Source organism: Pygoscelis adeliae, unplaced genomic scaffold (assembly GCF_000699105.1).
Source record: "Pygoscelis adeliae isolate BGI_AS28 unplaced genomic scaffold, ASM69910v1 Scaffold105, whole genome shotgun sequence".
NCBI classification, from domain to species: domain Eukaryota; kingdom Metazoa; phylum Chordata; class Aves; order Sphenisciformes; family Spheniscidae; genus Pygoscelis; species Pygoscelis adeliae.
In genome coordinates, this window is record NW_008824807.1 from 1,118,990 (window position 1) to 1,134,230 (window position 15,241).

At 40.2% G+C, this 15,241-nt stretch overlaps 1 protein-coding gene across 1 annotated transcript in view; it reads left to right on the forward strand.

Annotated features, from left to right (window-relative positions):
• The window catches only part of MTHFD1L (methylenetetrahydrofolate dehydrogenase (NADP+ dependent) 1-like), a 157,618-nt gene that overhangs the window by 13,086 nt on the left and 129,291 nt on the right, over positions 1–15,241 (forward strand). Inside the window, exons 7-10 of the mRNA XM_009324158.1 lie at positions 4,058–4,169; positions 9,171–9,250; positions 9,964–10,061; positions 14,598–14,771. Of these exons, the coding sequence (XP_009322433.1) occupies positions 4,058–4,169; positions 9,171–9,250; positions 9,964–10,061; positions 14,598–14,771 (464 nt within the window). The remainder of the gene's footprint in view (positions 1–4,057; positions 4,170–9,170; positions 9,251–9,963; positions 10,062–14,597; positions 14,772–15,241) is intronic.

Consider the following 15,241-nt stretch of genomic DNA (forward strand, 5'->3'; position numbering starts at 1 on the left):
GCATGAATGGGAGGTTCCTTTTCAAGTTGGATAAGAACCTCTTTTGGCCATAGTCTGCTTTTCCTTAGAGCCAACGCTTCCGCTTCAGACTATTAGACATCTCTTAGTCATTTGCTGTCCTGTTTTTGCTGTCTTGATTAGACCAAGAGTCTTGGTACTGGCGGAAAAATACATTTCGTATCATAAGCATGTAAGTAAGCATGAAAAAACATGAGACCAGGTATACGGATCCCATAAAAGGAGAGGAGAGCGAGGCTGCGTGAGAGTTTCTAGTGACGATGCTGCAGACAAAGTATTTCTGCTTCAACATTTTTTGTGTATCACGTCTGTTCCTTGCAATTTGAAATTTATCTCCCAGCCTGTGAGCTAGAGGAACAGTTCCTAAAGCATGCATCATAGCGGTAGGCTTGAGCCCGTAGTAGAGGCACGGACCTAATTTTCACATGCACTGTGTAGGGCAAGTGCATTCAGGCCGACGTGGTAGGGAAGGGGCTGTTGGTGCCTGGGCAAGAAGATGGTAGCAGGGAGCTGGTGGCTGCCCACTGTGGCTCATCCCTGAGGACCGCGGCCAGGGGGCAGGGATTGGAGCGGACCATGCATAGTTGTCCTGCTGGGTTGCCAATGATTTGCAAACCTTAACTGCCTGAGGTAGAGACGGAGCTGGAAGAAACCACGTAAGGAGAACATGCCTGGATGGAAAAAGTACCTGAAACTAATCATTGTTATAAAAAAAAATTCAAGATTTCAGGAAGTAATTTGAATTGCTGTGATTGAAGAGGAACCTGATGTGTAAAATGAATTTTTTCATAAGGAGAGTTGTGAAAAAACTTTGAATCAGGTCCTAGTCCTCATCCCATCTCTTAAATTTTAGCTGGCCTAACTTCAGACCCAGGAAACTGAGGGCTTTTTGCATTTCAAATATTAATTTCAAATATTTTTTCTTTGATCATGTATTTAAAAATGGCTTTTGTAGCAGTCAATTTTAACTATGGGGAAATGAAGTTTTTATGCAGGCTTCATGGCAAAATGGGTTTTCAGTTATCTGGAATATACAGCTACTTTGTACCATTATCATTAAAGACTTGGCTGGAAAGTCTGTATTGTTGTTTTAACATTTGGTGTTCTGTCTTGGGAATGGGTGGTGCTTCTTAATCTGCTTCTGCTTAAATCGTGGTGGAGAAAGTCGTATTTTGTTATGAGGTAAGGTTTCGGATTATTTATTGGCACAGCTCTTCCCAACTGAAAAAATATTTACCAGTGAGAAGGCAGGCTACTACTCGAGTATTAGCTTACTTTGTCTTCAGTCTATTGCCTAGTGCATTAGGGGTGGTTTGGCATGGTGCTCGTCATTCCTTCTTCTAGCCTGCCTGGTGGGACGCAGCCTTGCTGTCCAGGGAGCACCGGGCAGTTGGTCGCCCTGCAGCTGCACGTTCCGCCTCGTGGGCATCTCCTCGACCTTCTGGCTATGGCTTCCTGTAACATCTGGTTCCTGTCAGATGCGTCCTCTGTCCGGGGACTGTGCGGTGCATTTGCTGGGGAGGTTGGATGTCATGATTTCATAGGTCTTTTCCATTGCTAATGTCTGTGATTTGTTTCTGATGTAGGAGATAAGCCTGCACATGCCTCCCAAGGCTTGCTGCTTGCTTTAGAGATTTACAGGCAGTCAAAAGAGTAGGTAATGGCAGGAGAGGAAGAAAAGCAGGGGAGGCATGGGCACGACTTCTTGCGAGTGAAACCAAAATGCCTTGATGGAGATCACATAAACCTCTTCCAAGGATACACAAAATTCTGTAAACAACTATTTTGCTTTCAGTGGACTCACTCTCCCAGTCAAACAAGATCATTTTTTTAAAATACTCACAGAGGAAAAAAAATCCTATAGTGTTTGTGATATACACTTTATTGACTCTCCAGGAACTTTTTCAATGGTTGCACATAAAATACTTGCTTATAGCAAGAAAGTAACGATTGTATCTCTGCTTTTTTTTTTTTTCCTTTACATTTACTTTTTTTTTGTGAAATGAGGAAAAGGAAATCATGGCGGGGAAGGCTCTGAGATCAGTGTGTTTTCAACCCACAGGACAACTGTTTGCTGTCATGTGATACAACTTTTTTCATGGAGGAGGTGGGGCAGGGCAATGAGATGAAAGGTTCAGCTGGTTTTCCGAGACATTTATGGGTATGTGCAACATCAGCCATCCGAACTAGTGTTAACATTGGCTGCAGAAATGATTGTGTTCAGCTGTTAAGAACATTTTTGAACATTACGATCGGTAGTCATAGAGATGAATATTTGGTCAGGTCAGTTGTTTTCTGGCATTATAGTTACATTGGATCAATTCTGTCATAAGTATGTTGGCTGAACATTTGTCATGATTATTACTTGTTGCATACAGCTCTCAACTGGTTCATAGTTTCTTGATGCTAATTGGTGTGCAAAGCGCTTACTTCTTGTCCCAGAGGCTTCGCATGGGATGGCATACCTGACTTTCAATATATGAATTATAACTGCTAGAATGGGAATAATTATTTTGTTACAAAAAAGACTGGATTCATGTAACTGAGAACAATCACATTTTTCTCTGTGTTGATGACGTTGACTGTTACGGCAGAGGTTGCGTCCTTTTGCAGGGGAAAATGCATCTTCAGCGTAGTATTCTTGGTACGCAAGTCATTGCAGCATCTTTTTATCCAAATTTGCTTGCAGATTCTTCAGTATGATTTGACCTGACGCTGGTCAAGCATTATGACTTATGTGGCCTTCTAGGAGTGGCGTGTAAGTTGATATTCGCACCAGACGCAGGAGTGTAAGCAATTTGGATAAGGCTGAATGACTGTTGAGACTCTAGTTTGCAGGCAATCATAGGAGTGTTGCAGGACTTCTGACTGAAGCCTGAATCAGCTCATTGCATTAGTCATTTGTCAAGCAAGTAAATCTTCTCCCACACTTTTGGCTTTGTTTCCACATGTGGATCTCTAAGGAGGGTTAGGCCGTCCTTGGGTCCTCTGAGGGGAAGATGGAGCTTTTTTAGCTTTCTGCCTTTTCTGCCACAGTTATGCTCTTCTCCCCTCCTAGATGCTCAGCTGTGCCAAAAACCTGCTATCCTGACAGGATTTGTAGCTGTTCTTTCTTGGCAGGAGTGTTGGGCAGGGTTGCGTCAGAGCACTTCTGGCCAAAAAAGAAGCTGGAACGCTTGTCAGTCACAAATCAATTCATAGAGAAGCTCGCCGAGTTTGTGACACTTGGTATTAATTTACATTTTTCAAAATATTCCCCAAATCACTGTATCTCTGAAATAATTTTTACATTCAGGCTTGAGGCAGTACCGTGCCTGTATTTTGCTTTTTTAGTGGATCTTTATACATCTGCCTCTGGCTGTCCCTTATCTCATGGTGATTCCGATAATTGGTACAGGGCCCTGTTTCAGAGGAAGGAGGAAAGGAAGACACTTATGTCTTTGATTATAAGAAATTTTGTAGTAACCATTTTTGCTCCAACATCTGTCAGGTTGAACTAAATCAGAGGCACTGATTAGCAAACATGAACCGCGAAGGAAAAAAATGCTTTAATTAGTATTCAAAGGCATTGGTGTTTGCAGATCAGGTCATCTTGCATTCCCGTCAGCTGGCCTGGTTTTCTGCTGTCAGATAATCTGACTATACTCTTTATAATTGCCTATTTACTGTCTTTCAACCCTTCTTTTTCTTAAGTCTCTCCAAGTTATCTTGTTGGACAGGACTTTGGACAATGATAGAGCTTTTTCTTTGAAAGTATGTAATCCCCATTAAATATTATTGGTGCTGACTCTGACCCCACTTGCCTGATTTCACAGTTTGTTTACCTGACTTAATTTTAAATGCTATTGTTCTTAATTGTCATGTGGGGTAAGAATCAAGCCATCAATTTGGATTTTTTTTTGTTGTTGTTGTCTGCAAATACTTTGCTCAAAAGACTATTGCTGTATAAGTCTGAGTATTATAAGATGCATATTCAAGAATCTGTTTCCTACATTAAATGTTTGTTTTGTTTCTGGGGGGTGTTTTGGACTGTCCCTAGCTTCTTCACGCGGATGTGGTGGTAGTTGGCAGTACAAAACCTGATGATGTTCCTGGGAGCTGGATAAAGCCTGGAACCACCATTATCAGTTATTCTCGTGACTTGCTGTCAGGTAAGAGGCATTAAAAGATAATAGTTCTTGAAAGTGACGTACGGCGAGTCTTTGAGATAAGTGTGCGGCATGTTGGTGACAACGCAATGTGGTTAAAAGCTACATCTTCGGGAGAGGGCTTTCAAAAGTGGGTGTTTGTGTACAGGGGATCTGTACACGTGTGTCTGATGTATAAATAGGAAAAAGATGTCAGGTTAGGGAAGAAAGACTGGAAAAGATTCTTTGTACCAGGTTTGTTAAATAAGTTATGATCCTATGGATTCAAAGAATTCAGAGGGAAGACTTTTGGGTCATCGGATGAGCTATTATTTAGTGCTGTTTTGTACGGTGTGTTATCCTGTGACTTCTGTGGACTCACCTGGAACATGGGGGAAAATTGAAGAGGGGCAAAAATATCAACTGCAAAGTGCTGTGAAGCTGTGTGCAGAGAATGGTGCAGAAGGGAGTAGAGAAATCATGTGTAGCTAAGAACAGGCAGAATGTCTCCTGCAGTAATTACTCCTACAAAGAGTTTGGATTCCCCTCCCCCTTCCTCCCCTGACTGGTTGGGGAGGCAGGTGTTATATTCATTAATTTCTCAGTTGAAAAATGCTACAGAATTTTATTAGGAATAAAACTAAGAAAGCTTCCCAGAAGTTATTCTATTCTACTGCTAGAATTACATTTCCTGTAAAATTCCTTAAAGTCCTGTGAAGATCTCCAGATATTTCTAGATTTTTTGTATGTATATGAATTTGACTGTTCAGTGTCCAGATGGGATTATGCTGCTAATGAATAGGAAAATAAGGAAGTACACGGGTAGTGTGATTGGTTAATGTGTTTCTCTCAATCTATCACAAGTGTGCTTATTGACATCTATTGATACAAAACTGGGGAAATGGGCATAAGGCCAAGGAAAACTAATTGTATAGTTCTTAAACTAGGGATATTCCCTAAGGGCAAATTAAGCAGATACTCTATGCAGAGCTAATGCAAGATCAGGCTCATAATGAAGCAGCTGCTGTTCCCATGCGAAACATGGCCTTAGCAAGAGATTCCTTTCCTTGTCTTTCGTGATGTCCTCTTGACTTGAACACACACTGCGGGTGTGGGACCCCCACACACTGTGGGTTATTATTCACTCAGTTGTCTGAAGGCATTCGGGCATTCATCTTCCACCTCCCCGAACAGTGCTCTGATCCTAATGAGGATCTCAAGGGTGGGTACCAAGCTGCTGATGCTGCACAAGTTGTCCAAAAATAATTCATGTTTTCTTTTTCCCAGCTTAGTGATTAGGAGACTCCTTACATCTTTAATGCCCACTTATTTTGCGTAGAGATCGTTGGATATAATTGTTAAGTACCTGTGGCACAGGGCTTGGAGCATAGGTCTCTTCAGCAGGTACCCAACCTACTAGTATAACATATTCCTATATGAAGGAGGAGTGGGGGAGAAAGGGAAAGGGGCAGAGAAGAGAAGGAATGGTGGTACAGCAGTAGCACCTATAAATAAATAAAGGAAAAGGAATGGCCCCTCCTCATTTTAATCCTTCTAAGCAGAAACCTCTTAGGTGTCGGACTCGGGCTAGAGGTGCAGGTCTATGAAGGCAGGATAAAGGTAAGCCAGTCCTTGCAGTCTGAGCGGGCACCGCTAACGACAACTCTCCCGGCTCTGTGTGCAGCCTGGTGCGAGTCCCGCTTTCAGATACCTAGTTCTCTCCTTCCGTTGCAGAGGGAGTCTGGGTCTTCAGAGACCTAAAAATTATGCAGTATAACTGCATGCCATGTCTTGAGACTTAAGTATCTTCATGCCTTAGTTGCTCTATAGAACTATAGATAATTTTAGCGTTTCCCTTCCCTAAAAGAGTGCTGTTAGGAAAACTGCACTACAACATTTGAGTGGTGTTCACGTACCACAGCAACATTAATTCTTAAAGCCGGCAATGTAAGATTTGGTGTAATCATATAGATTTCTTTGCATTTTTCAAGTTGTAGCAGTGGGCTGTGCCAAGTACAGCATTTCTTTGGAAAAGCAGCATAAGATTTTTAGCAAGATAATTCAAATAAAACTTATCTACCGAATGTCCATCTGCCTTTATGGTTATACTTTTGAGATTGTCAGAATCTTGGAGAAACTCCGAAATAATAGCAGAAATGCATTTTAGCAGCTTTAAAAAATGCTGGCCTCAGACTTACTAGAGAAGTACATGAAACACAGGTGTCTGTTTGACAGGAAGAATGCACTTAGTTTAATTGCAAGATGTTTATTAAAAGCCTATTGTGGAGCAGTCGTGACCTTGGAGAAACAACTGAGTCTTACAGCTGACTCTTCACTTTCAATATGTGGTGGAATCTGGCTGAGGTGTTTGGAAATTGTTCTGGGTTTTTTCTTGCTTTAGAAATGTCCAGCTTAACATCTGTGGGGTCACAGAAGCTAAATGAAGCCTGAAAGCAACATTGGCCATGAAATTACTCTTGCTAGATGATGGCTAGATTTCTGTCTTACGTAGGTGTACATTTATATATAGTATATACCTATATACACACACGTATATATAGTATATATATACACACACACATATATATGTATATATAGTCTAACACACTCGCATGTTTTAAAAGCATCAAAATTTGCAAGGACACAGCTGAATTGGGCAGCTGTAATGATGTAAGCCAGGAGAGTAGAGCTATAAGTGCTTGCTCCAAAGTGACAGAATTCTTTTTCAAGTATTTTTGTAAGCTGATCAAAGATTTTTAAATTATCACAATTTTAAAATGTTCTACAATTTCTAGCAGTGCAACATCTTATTCTGCTGCAGTAATGGTTTTGGAATCAAGTGAGTGCTGGTAGCGTCTTGCAGGAAAATATATGTAAATGTATAGAAATGAAAATCAAGTTTCTGAACAAAACTTAAGGGTGCCAAAATTATTTGGGATTTGATGTCCAACTCCTTTGAGGTCACTTGAAAGCTGAAGCCCATATGGTTTAAGTAGGTTAGTGGGAAATTCAACCACTTCCCCACCTCTTCTCTGTTCTAAGCTGCCTGAGCAGACAGGCAGTGCATGACAGCAACTCTCACCCATCTGCACAATAGGGTACGAATAGATGGGCGGATGGGCCTTCTCTAGGGTGAGTCAGGGGAGGGAGCACGATGTCTGCAGTTCAGCTGATCTTCTGGCCATAATCCAAAGCAGAGAGTGCTATTCCAGCTCCCATCTGGAAAATTTATCCTAAGAGAGCTGTTGCAATCCTGTGATTGTCTTGCTAGCTCATGTGTGCATGACTTTCACCTCTAGCTTCACCTTCACCCCTATAAAAGCCTGGTTAGTCATTTTTGTGGGGTGAGTGTGTAGCATAGGCAGCCTGAGAGAAGTAGTTTATTGAAGGGAAATGTCTAATTCTGATATGTATTTACACATGTGCTAGCTCTGCCTTGATAAAGAAGTCATAGTAAGCCAAATAACATAAAAAGTCAAAATGTTTCTGTAAGGCACAGCTGTCTGAAAGGGGATTTTAAACTTCATTCTTCCTACTTCATTTGTCTCTTTGGCAGCTCTCCCAGCCTGGTCTCAAAGCAACAACAGTCAACTTACGACTGCGATAGACCATTCCAGTAAAGCTCCTCTGTCTGAGTCTAAAACTGAGCGTCTCCAGAAGATTTTTTTTTTTTTTAAATGGCAAGTGTTAATGCAAGTAGAAGGACTTTTCAGATGCTTTTCTTAATTAGAGTTTAGTGTCAGGACTGTCACCTTCTGCTTGGTTAGCTTTGTCACTGACGTAGAGATGCCTGCTGGCAAGAAAGTTTGAGAAAGGATTAGAAAACACACTGAATGAGGCTGAGGGTGTCTGCAGAAAGGGTCTCTTGCTCTCTTCGTGATGGGTGTGAGACAGTGGGCTAGAGCGGGGCGTGGTGGGGTGGGGTGCTGTGCTGGCTCCTCTGCACGCTCCTGCCTGCCACTCTGGCTCCAGCCTGAGGTGCCTGTGCCCTGCCACTGCCGGGACCCTTGTCGGGAGGGGTAATTGTGCAAGGCAATATGAGCGTTTTAGGATCGGTAGGGATGGGCTGAGTAGAGTGAGAGCTTGACCAGGTCAGGGTTTGCACTTCAGTTCCCCTCTGGGGGAAAGGTTAAAGCTGTCAGCATACAGTTGTTATTTTTTTATTACGATTATGTCTACGCCCTTCAAAATGCAACTAGGGCCTTGATATGCGCACAGAGACTAGGATGTGAATTTTGGAGAAATTGCATCTTAGATAAAAGTCAGTAAGCAACAACAGAAGAACAAGCCAAAAGAAGGATTACAAGAAAATGACAAAATAATATGTTTAGTTTGGGTAGCTAATGTATGATTATTATATGATATATTGCCACTAGAAACGATTATAACTCTCTGAAGTTGGAGCCACTCTGAATTGTGTAGACTCTTCAGAATATCTACTTTTAATGTCACATTGATGAAGATAACTTTCGCTGCTCAAAAAATTTTGCATGTTCTGATTCCAAGTTATATAAATCCCATTGGTTAATAATCCTATGTAGTATTTTGTGATAATTTCATTGTTCTGTCTCGCTGTAATGAGCGTGTGGAAAAGAAGACAGTCTTTACCATGCTCATTAAGGTGTTCTGTTTAAAAATATATATAGCTTTTCAAATCCTCATAGCTGTCTGGCTTTCTTTTTTCTTTTTTTTTTTTTTTGTTCAAAAGCAATTATTTGGATCCTGGAATTAATCTCTGTGTTTCCTTATTTTCTTTTTCAAGTATGTGTATGCTCCATCACATGCATTTGTGTGTTTGCATAATATGCTTCAGCGCATACACTTGCTCTCTGATTTTCACACTATATCCATCCTCCTGGGTGATTTCATTTGAAGTATTAAAGAAGCCATCTATAATTTTTTCACTGACATTGTTAAATTTCAAGTCAACATTCAGAAATTTTTTTTTGGACATAGCTTTCAAATACACATGCTCCCATTCACAAAAGCTTTGTGATTTATTAGTGCAATACTTCTATTTTACAGAGAAACACAACTATGGTCAGCAAAACAACCACGCTGCTGAAAATGCTGTTGGTTCTCTTGCAATAGCAATGCGAATGCAGGTTAGTGTAACTTCAAACATTATAAATTTGTTGCTTTTTCTGTAAGTTGTAGAAATTGCTTCTACAGTTTAGATTTTAATTTTTGTTTTGCTCTTTTGAACATCTTACCTGCCTTCCATTTTAATAGCAACTCTTAATCAGTTAGGATGAGTCATGCCTGTTAGTTAGAGAAAGGTAAATTAAAAGTCAAACATGTCATAATTCTGATGATTACAATAAAGCTTGGCAGAAGCACGTGTATCAATAGACTAATGTTACTTATACTGGTAAGACAGTGAAGATTAATTATATCTGCATACATTTTTTGTGGCGTGATGGAAAGGGTCCAAAAGTTTGTTGTTTTATGTGGAAGCGGCATGAGTCAGTCACTGAACAATTAATATCTTCCATTATTTTTAAGGTGTGAGAGAATAAAAGTAATTCTCCATTTTACCAGAATAAAATCTCCAAGTGCCTAATTAGTGACTTTTCTCTGCCACTTACTTGTTAATGGTCTTGTCTCTTTCTGAAATGTGGACAAACAATAGGACAGTAATAGTGCAGTGGTGTTTTTTTTCTTTCATCCTAAAACCATGAAAGGGAAAGATTCTTAAGTTTGTTTTTTGTTAGCCTTTGCCATAAAAGCTATTTCAGCATACTTGTGAGATCATTTGAAATTAGTGTTCAGCATTTATGATGCAGCTGGTATGTGCTGTTTTCTTGTTTAAAAACAGAACATGGTAAAAAACACGGAGCGATGGATCCAGTCCCAGCAGTACAGGAAGTGGGACCTCCGCTGCTTGAAACTGCAGCCCCTCTCCCCAGTGCCCAGGTAATAAGTGGGGTTTTTTAAATTAAGAAAAAAAGAGTAGGCAAGTGTTAAATGTCACAATGAACTCAAAAATGGTCCGTGCCTAATTATTTTTTAATCTGCTTATGTGGACTACATGTTGTGCCTTTTTGTTATATGCCTCATTGTGGCCATGTCCTTCTGTTTCCTATCAATTTTTACTTTTATGATGTGCATTGGAGCCAAGCTTTGTTTAATGAAGACCTAAAGCTGGAAGGTTTCACTGAGGGAGGGAGGTGAAGCCTTGTGGCATGTCAACAGAAATACAAAACATAAGAAGCTCCTAATCGCTAAACCCTAATGTAGGAAGGTGTTTATGGACCTAGTTAAGGCCCAGTGATTTCAGTGGCATTTGATCCTGTATTTGTTTTCTTCCCTCAGCAGAAGTACTTTCTTCTGCGTTAGACTTTTAAATTCCTGTGTAGATGTGAAAAGTAGGAAGCGTATTTATTCTCATAGCCAGGATCTTTTCAATCAGTTTCTGTCATTCACCTCCCAAGGCTCATATCCAGCCCGCAGGGATTTTAGGTCTGCCTTGGCATGGTTGCTGACATCTCTGACATTTAGAGCAGCCTGAGCCCTTTGGTGTGCTAAAGTGCTTTGCTGCGTGTTGGTTGTGTTGGCTGGTGGAGAGAGGAACCAACGACTTGAAGTGAGGTTCTGCCATGTAGGAAAGCCTTGAAATTTTTGTGTGCTTATTTGTGTGCATGCTTCTGGGCCATGCAGGTGATAAAGGGACTGGAGCACCTCACATAGGAGGGAAGGCGGAGAGAGCTGGGACTGCTCAGCCTGGAGAAGAGAAGGCTCGGGGGGGATCTTATCAATGTGTGTGTATATATACACATCTATACGTATATAAATAAAAGGGTACAAAAGGTACAAAGAAGACGAAGCCAGGCTCTTTTCAGTGGTGCCCAGTGACAGGACCAGGGGCAGTGGGCACAAACCAAAACACAGGAGGTTCCCTCTGAACATCAGGAAACACTGTTTTACTGTGAGGGTGACCAAGCGCTGGCACCGATTGCCCAGGGAGGTTGTGGAGTCTCCTTCCTTGGCGATATTCAAAAGCCACCTGGACACGGTCCTGGGCAACTAATCGGCTCTAGGTGGCCCTCTGTGAGCAGGGAGTTGGACCAGATGACTCCCAGAGGTCACTTCCAACCTCAGCCACTCTGTGATTCTGTAATTCTGAATCCCACTGCTGTGTTTTGGAAAATGTTTTCTGAGCATTTTGATTCAGTTTTCGCTGTCTCTTACAAGTTTAATGCAAATGGACGCAGTTGTAATTTAAAACAGAGATGCCAAAAGAATGAGTTTTCTATTGTACCCAGGGGCGCAAGGGGGAAGAAATGCTGCTGCTTTTCCTGGGCCAGCATGTCACATTTCTAGAATTAAAGCCTGAAAAATCTATCCTTAAATAATACAGTTAAAAGGTAGATTAAAGCATGTGATGTCATGAGTGTGATGGTGAAAAAGCTCTCAAAAAAAGTATTCCCAACCCTCTCTGTGACATTGTGTGTTTAGTACATAAATATTTACATAATTAATATATACTGGCATATAATATAAACAGTAATAGGACTTCCATTTATTTGATAAGTCTATAGCTTTATGTCTTTTTTTCTTTTAAATGTAAAATAACTCATCAGATGGAAAGTATCCTGCAATAAAATGTAATCTTACAGTAATACACCACGTTGTGAGGAAACAGATGGGAGTTTTCATTGAAAATGAGGCAAAGCTGCTTAAGCACTAAAACTAGGAGCATCTGCTTTTTGATTTCTGTGAAATCTGGGTGTTAATTGAAATATTTCCAAAGATATTGGAAATGGAACGGAAGATTTTCTTACAAATATGCAGTAAAAAAAATTCCAGCACACAGGCTGAGTAGATGTAGAGCCTTCCCCCATCTTCTAAATTTTCCTATATTTTGTAAGTTATGAGTTAACCATTGTCAGTGGTGGACTTCTTGCTTAACAATTCTCATTCATGCAGAAGAACTGCTGTTGCACATTTCCAGCAATATTGAATAACGTAACTTATTGAATAATTCTGGTATTTCCAATATAGAGAATATATTGTCAAACTGAAAGAGCTAGCTACAAATGTAGACTTCTAAATGTACTTATAATCAAATCTTTAATTTCCCGTGTTTTAGAACATACTTTTACTAGAAATAGTAGACTAGATGTAAACATTTCATGTGTTGTTTAGCCCCAGTAGTAGTTAAGCTATAAATGTCAATTCATTGTGAAATTATGCCTTTTATCACTTTATTGCGTGTATCAGTGTGCAATCTGTCATTAAAGGGTTTCTAAGTTGTTAAAAGTCTAGTTGCCTTGAAGGTTCTTGAGGGAATTTCAGATGGGAAAATGACGACAGCAATGGTTTTACCAATGGAGAACTGTTAGCATCCACTGTCAATTTTACTTGACTTCCAAAAATATTTGTGATTTTATTTATCTATAAATTCTTTACATTTTAATTTATTTATAAGTGTACAGCTTGGTTAGTTTTGCTTCTTCCTTTTTGCCAGTAGTGGTACCTGCAGGGTGGGAAAAGCCTCATCGTTTCTTCTAGAACTCTGAGGGGGAGGCATTTGTGGCCCAAGAGATGAGGGAAATAGGAAGGGCTGAGACGGCTGCAGGGAGTCTTGATAGTCTGGCCTGAGATTTGAAATAATAGCTTCTGTCTTTTATTAATGAGACTGATACATTTAGCAGGAGAAAAAAAAAAAAGGCAGATTATCTTTCTATCATATTAGTCTACATCCTTCTCCCCTTGCCAAATGCATCAATTGCTTTAATAGGAGAATAATCACCCTACAAATTTTCCTTGCTTAAATCTTTAAGGGACCACACTGTCATCAACTTCTCAATATTTTTCTGGGACTCAGGTTGTTTTTATAGGGAGACTTCTGAATGAAAACTTTAAATACTGTTTGTCATGTGATGTTTGTAAGCCACTCCATCTTGTGTTCTTGATACATTTTTTTTTATGGCTAGTTGTGTTTGAAGTAATGCATAAGAAAGCCAAAGGTATATCCTTCTATGCAAGAGGATGCGCTTAGTATGTCTTTGAAAGAAAGCAGATTCCAGGTTAGTATATGCAATGAAATGGTCTGCAACACAACCACTGAGTGCTGTGATTGAGTAGCTTCTTGTCCTGTAGTACTGGATTATGTCATTGTTTGGATGGATGATTTCTGGATTTCACTTAGCAGCTGCAGGGTGCAAAAGTGGGATACTTGAGAATTAAAGTTGACTAACGGTCCCAGTTTAGGATATCCTCAAAGAATTACAAGCAATTAAGTTGGCACAAACTGATCATTTGCTGGTGGATGCAGAACAGCCGAAGTCCACAAGTAGAATTGAGATCTGGCATTAGTTCTGTGTTCATCTGTGGATATTTGAGGTCTTGCAGACTGTTTGAAAGTTCAGGACATTAGCTTTGATCCCATTGCCAGGTTCTCTCTTAAAAATGTTGTAATCAACTGAAACTGCAGGAAGGAATTTAGCCTGTTTAGGCTGAAAGTAATTAATCTCTTGGTAATTTTTTAACTTGCTTTTGTGATGATGTGAGCAATTCAAAGCCAAAGGAGACAACTCCTCACATCTTGTGTGCCGGGACCTGGACTTTACTGCCACGGGAGCTTGCAGCTGCTAAACGCTTATGTGGACATAAGGAGCAACTAGGTCAAACTCACAAACAAAAAATCCATGAAGGAGTATTAAATCCAAAGACTCCAGGTGGTCTAGGTCAGGAATCGCAGATACAATAGTGTCCCCCAGCCTACAGCCACCTCCCCTCAGGCAATCTACTAGGTGTGCTTGCTCCATGCTTGTTCTCTTGCCTCAGCTGCCGCTCATAGTCCTTGCTGGATATAGTTCATAAGCTGACTGGACTTCTGGCCTGAGCCCTGTGCATTAAACTCCTGCTATGTGGCCATTTTGAATTTAGCTGTGTTTTAGAGGTGCATGAGTTGATCTTCAGATGTCTTGTTTCCTTTGGTGCCCTCATGGGGGAGTAGCAAGGCTTAGCTTGCTTGGCGGTACCGTCTGATGAAAGGCGCTACATGCACAAGCATCAGGTTTAGCTAATGTGTTTATGTGACTGTTGGCCAAGGAATGTATGTGCTTCTTAGTAAAGTGTATGTGCTGAAATATACTGGGAGGGAGGGGAAGAAAAACAAAACCAGAAACATCCATTCCAGTGGGACATGATTGAGCATCCAGCAGACATGTCTCTAGCTTGATATGGAAGCATTATGTAATATTTGGAATCTGATTAAACGAGAGAACTCTGTGAAATTGTAAAAATTAACAAACACTGCACATGATTTTCAATGTTATATTAGGTGTTAGCTAATATTTAGGTTTGGTTACTAAAATGTGAGAGAGGATTGAAAAACTGATTACAGTAACCCCATTGTTGGAGTATTTGCTGTTGTTTTGTGCTCTGTCGTTGACCACCTAAGCTGAGAGAAATCTCCTGGCTCCTATTTGTTTTCTTTTCCAGTGATATTGAGATTTCCCGAGCACAGCGTCCAAAAGCTGTTGATGTACTTGCCAAGGAGATAGGATTGCTTACAGATGAAATTGAGATCTATGGCCAAACCAAAGCCAAAGTACGTTTGTCCCTGCTGGAAAGGTTAAAGGATCAACCAGATGGAAAATATGTTCTAGTTGCGGGGTAAGAATGCACAGTAATGTCATTAATGTCCACTATTTCCACTCATATTAATATAAACATGCAGCTTACATCTTTTTAATACACTGCACAAATAAGAACCCTGAATGTTTTCGGCTGTATGTTGCTCTCTTCGAGAGCGATCAGTTTTTGAAATTTTTTGAAGTAACACAACTTTTCTTCCAAACTGTTATTACTGAAGTAAAGTATATTTTATAAAAGGTAGTTTGTTCTAAGCTTCTTAAATGTTATCTGTTGGTGTGTGGAGTTTTTCTTACTCTTTTGTCAGAATTTTAAATGTTTAACTTGAACGTTTAAGTCTGCATGTATTGTGGCTGTTTATAAACAAACTTTAACAGAAGCTACATGCTAATGGGTTGACATTAACAATAAATACTTTTTTTTATTGAAGAATAGATTACAAAATAAAAGCCATGTTTTTTCTCTGAAATGTAGACATGTCTCCAGGAAGG